Source organism: Chiloscyllium plagiosum, chromosome 9 (assembly GCF_004010195.1).
Source record: "Chiloscyllium plagiosum isolate BGI_BamShark_2017 chromosome 9, ASM401019v2, whole genome shotgun sequence".
NCBI lineage: Eukaryota > Metazoa > Chordata > Chondrichthyes > Orectolobiformes > Hemiscylliidae > Chiloscyllium > Chiloscyllium plagiosum.
In genome coordinates this window covers 30,162,471-30,166,671 of record NC_057718.1, presented here as the reverse complement: position 1 = coordinate 30,166,671, position 4,201 = coordinate 30,162,471, and the positions used below count along the sequence as shown (strand labels likewise).

At 39.4% G+C, this 4,201-nt stretch overlaps 1 protein-coding gene across 1 annotated transcript in view; it reads right to left on the bottom strand.

The window, feature by feature from the left end:
* Window positions 1-247: 247 nt before the first annotated feature.
* LOC122552731 (4F2 cell-surface antigen heavy chain-like) overlaps window positions 248-4,201 on the bottom strand; it is a 130,450-nt gene continuing 126,496 nt past the window's right edge. Inside the window, exon 5 of the mRNA XM_043695640.1 lies at window positions 248-660. Coding sequence (XP_043551575.1) covers window positions 325-660 — 336 coding nt within the window. The 3' untranslated portion in view covers window positions 248-324. The remainder of the gene's footprint in view (window positions 661-4,201) is intronic.

Here is a 4,201-nt window from a genome sequence, read left to right as displayed (position 1 = left end):
ATCCATGTGGATTACTGCAAACTAGATTTGAACAAACATGTAAAAATCTAATCATTTTGTATATTTTTCAATGCTAGGGGAGAAATGCAATTCCTCTTCCTGAGATCAGTACACTAAACTGAGTATTTATTGCATTGAGGCAAAGCCACCAATGTTAACCAATCTTGTTTAGATTTAAATAAACATATAGATCTGATATTTTAAGTGGTTTTCATTTATTATATGAAAAACAACCAATGAGCTTTCTTTAACATGCAAATTCCACAGTTTAATCAGACACTAAATATTTTCATTTAAAATGTGTTAACACATTAGTTCAAAATATTAGTTGTTAATAAAGTATTTTAGAATATATCCTGTGTTTGCTTCTACTTCCATTTCATGCAAATTTATTACCTGACACGGTGTTAAACCTCTTGATTTTGCAAGTAGAATAGCAAGTTTGGGCAAATATAACCCAGTGAAATCTACAGAAATTTCATCACCAAAATTCAAGACAACTAAAATTCCTGTTAGCTCCTGTTGTCTTATATATGCAATGAAGTCTGTTCTATTTGCTAGAATATGGAAGTCACCAAACTGTAGAGGTGGTTCTTCATGTCTTAGTTGAACAAGATTCCAGTAATATGTCAAAGTTGATAGTGGATCATCAGTTTGTTGCTGTTAATACCAAAGAGAACTTAGACCTAAGTTATATATCTTATAATTACAGTATCATGCAACACAGAAGGGTGTCAAGCTGTAGATTGATGCCACCATCATCAGTTCTTTCACATGTGTTGTATAAAATATTTCACTCTTTTGAAAGATACTCTTGAATCTGCATCCCCCATACTTTCAAGCAAGGACTTCTAGTTAAATTCATGTTAATTTGTTCACTCTTCCCTTCCACCATGTCCAACGCCTGCTCTTTTGAGCTAGCAAGCAATACCCCAAACACAATCTTGGATTCAAACCAGGATTTCAAAGTACTTCTTGAAAGGAAATGCATCCATTCACAATTTTTCACATTGTTCTCAACATTTTTGGTAGCTCAGATTGTGAACTGTTTCAGTTCAATAATCATATTTAAATTGCATAAAGATGAAGTGACAAAAACCTATGCCATTATTTGAGGACAATGGAGTTTAGTTTTATTTAGAAATACAAAATGAAATAGGAAACCAGTCACAAGATCACATATAAACAATTCATACCACCACTCTCATGCGCAATAAGTTTAACAGTCCTTGAGCTAATGCTCCTTTAAACAAAGCTTTTGATTAATTGCTGTAATGTCTCATGTGATTAGGTGTCAAATTTTGTTTGATAATGCACCTGCAAGTTGTCTTGAGATGTTTTATATCATTAAGAGAGTTATACAAATGCAAATTGTTGTTGTTGTGCACTTCACTTTAATAGAAAGCTATAGCCTTAAATGTCAGTAATGCTACACTCACATAATTGTGTTATTGTAAATGACTTTTCAGAAGGAGTCACTACAAATTCCCTGAACATGATATGCACCACTATAAATAGGTATTAAGAATTGGAAAGTAAAATCAATGCAAGAAGCTGAACCTACATGAAAATTAGTGTCAATGTTAAAAAGCAGTCTGCGCATTCTGGCATACGCCAGAGAAATTATTTTTACTACTGCCTCTGAATAATAGTTGCATTGCACAGTTGCAAGACTGTCTCCAAAAGAGGCAAAATCACTATCCTCAGTCATTCAACAGAATTCTTATTGCTGATTGGCCCACCTTTACCGTCTTGGAGTCACAATCTAACAGAAGGTTAACTAGGAGATCCCATACAAACACAATGGCTACAAAGTTAAACATCACACAACAGCTGGTCATAGACCAACAGGTTTATTTGAAAGCACTAGTTTTCAGAGCGCTGCTCCTTCATCGGAACCATCTGAAGGAGCAGTGCTCCAAAAGCTAGTGCTTCCAAAAAAACCTGTTGAACTATAACCAGATATTGTCCAAAACCGACACCTCCAAATAATGGCTACAAAGGCAGGTCAGTGGCTAGAAGTTTTGTAGTGAATTTCCTGACCTTCCAAAGCCTGTCCACTTTTCAATTACATTCCTGACATATGTTTTACAGCTGTTCCCATTTGTCTGAATGTGCTTACTTCCAACAACACCCTCAATGTCATCTTGGGCAAAGCAAACTGCTTGATTGGCGCATTATCCATCACATTAAATATCCCCTACCAATTCTCATTGCAGCATGTCATATACTATGAAAGATACAACACAGAAATTCATCATGGCTCTTTTGAGACAATGTTCCAAATTCACTACCTTGACCACTGTGAAGAACAAGGCAATAGATGCATGAGAATGCCAACTCCCTCTGGAGTGACTCACCATCCTGACCTGCCCCCATACTGCTGCTCCTTCAAGGTTAGGCTATATCCTGGAACTCCCTCCCTAACATACATTAGGTGTACATACACCATTGGGCAGCAGCAGCTCAGTAAGGCTAACATCTTCTCAAAGGCATTTAGACACAGGTAATAAATGCAAGTCTTGCGAGGCATCACTTACATCTCACAACTAATAAAAATGTATCCTAAAGTTATGGGTTCAAATCCCAATCCAAATTCTTGAGTATAAAATCTAGGCTTAAACTCCAGTGCCAACAAAAGCAATGCTGTTTAGAGATGTTATCTTTCAGATGAGACATTATAGCATGGTACTTAGACTGCTGCAAAGATATCATCGCACTGTTTTGAAGATGTGCTTGAGAGTTCATAGAATCATGTAGTACAGAAGAGACCTTTTGGTCCATCAAGTTTACACCATTAAGAAAATTTTAGGCTGAGATAGACAGATGTCTGCTAATTAAGGGTGTCAAGGGTTATGGGTTAAGACAGGAAAGTGGAGTTAAGGAATATGAAATCAGCCGAGATTTCATTGAAGGGCAGAGTGGACTGGATAGGCCAAATGGCCAATTACTGATCACGCCTTATAGTCTATTTACTCTTCATCAAGATTAAGCCAATGTCCTTTGGGGCAGAATGGTGGCTCAGTGGTTAGCACTGCTGCCTCAAAGCGCCAGGGACTCGAGTTCAAATCCAGCCTCTGGCAACTGTCTTGTGTTAAGTTTGCACATTCTCTCTGTATCTGCGTGGGTTTTGTCCTAGTGCTCAGGTTTCCTCCCACAGTCCAAAAATGTGCAGGTTAGGTGGATTGGCCGTGCTAAATTGCCAATAGTGTCCAGGGATGTGTAAGTTAGGTGGATTCACCATGCGAAATGCAGGGTTAAAGGGATAGGTAGGGGAGTGAGTTTGGGTGGGATGCTTTTTGGAGAATCAGTGTGGTCTTGTTGGACTGAATGGCCTGTTTCCATACTGTAGGGATTCTATGGATTCCTAATTGAAATCTATATGGTCATTCTTCTACACAACGTATTTGCTGATATCAGCAACGTCGGCAGTGAATCTACCTATAGCTTCCCAGATGGCACCATCAGAAACCAACATATACTTGACGCTAGGAATGTTGGGTTTCAAATAGACAAGATAAGTGTCATAAATGGGATCCTCTGCCTGTCATAGAACAATACAGCACAAGAACAGGCTATTTGGTCCTTTAGCCCTCCAAGCCTGCGCCAACACATTTCGCCTTTCCATACTAAAACTGTCTTCACTTACAGGATCCATATCCCTTTATTCCCTTCCTATTAATGTATTTGTCATAGTGCCTCTTGAATGCTGTTCTCTGCTTTCACCAATACTAAAACTGTCTTCACTTACAGGATTCATATCCCTTTATTCCCTTCCTATTAATGTATTTGTCATAGTGCTTCTTGAATGCTGTTCTCTGCTTTCACCACCTCCTCTGGCACCATATTCCAGGCTACAACATACCAATTCCAATACCGAACAACCCAGATGGCCTCCTTCTTCAAAGACCACAATTTCCCCTCAGACGTGGTTGATGATACTCTCCACCGCATCTCTTCCGTCCTTGAACCCCGCCCCTCCAATCGCCACCAGGACAGAACCCCACTGGTCCTCACCTACCGCCACCAGGACAGAACCCCACTGGTCCTCACCTACCACCCACTAACCTCCAGATACATCGTATAATCTTTCGTCATTTCCGCCACCTCCAAACAGACCCCAGCACCAAGGATATATTTCCCTCCCCACCCCTATCAGCATTCCGGAAAGACCACTCCCTCCGCGACTCCCTCATCAGAT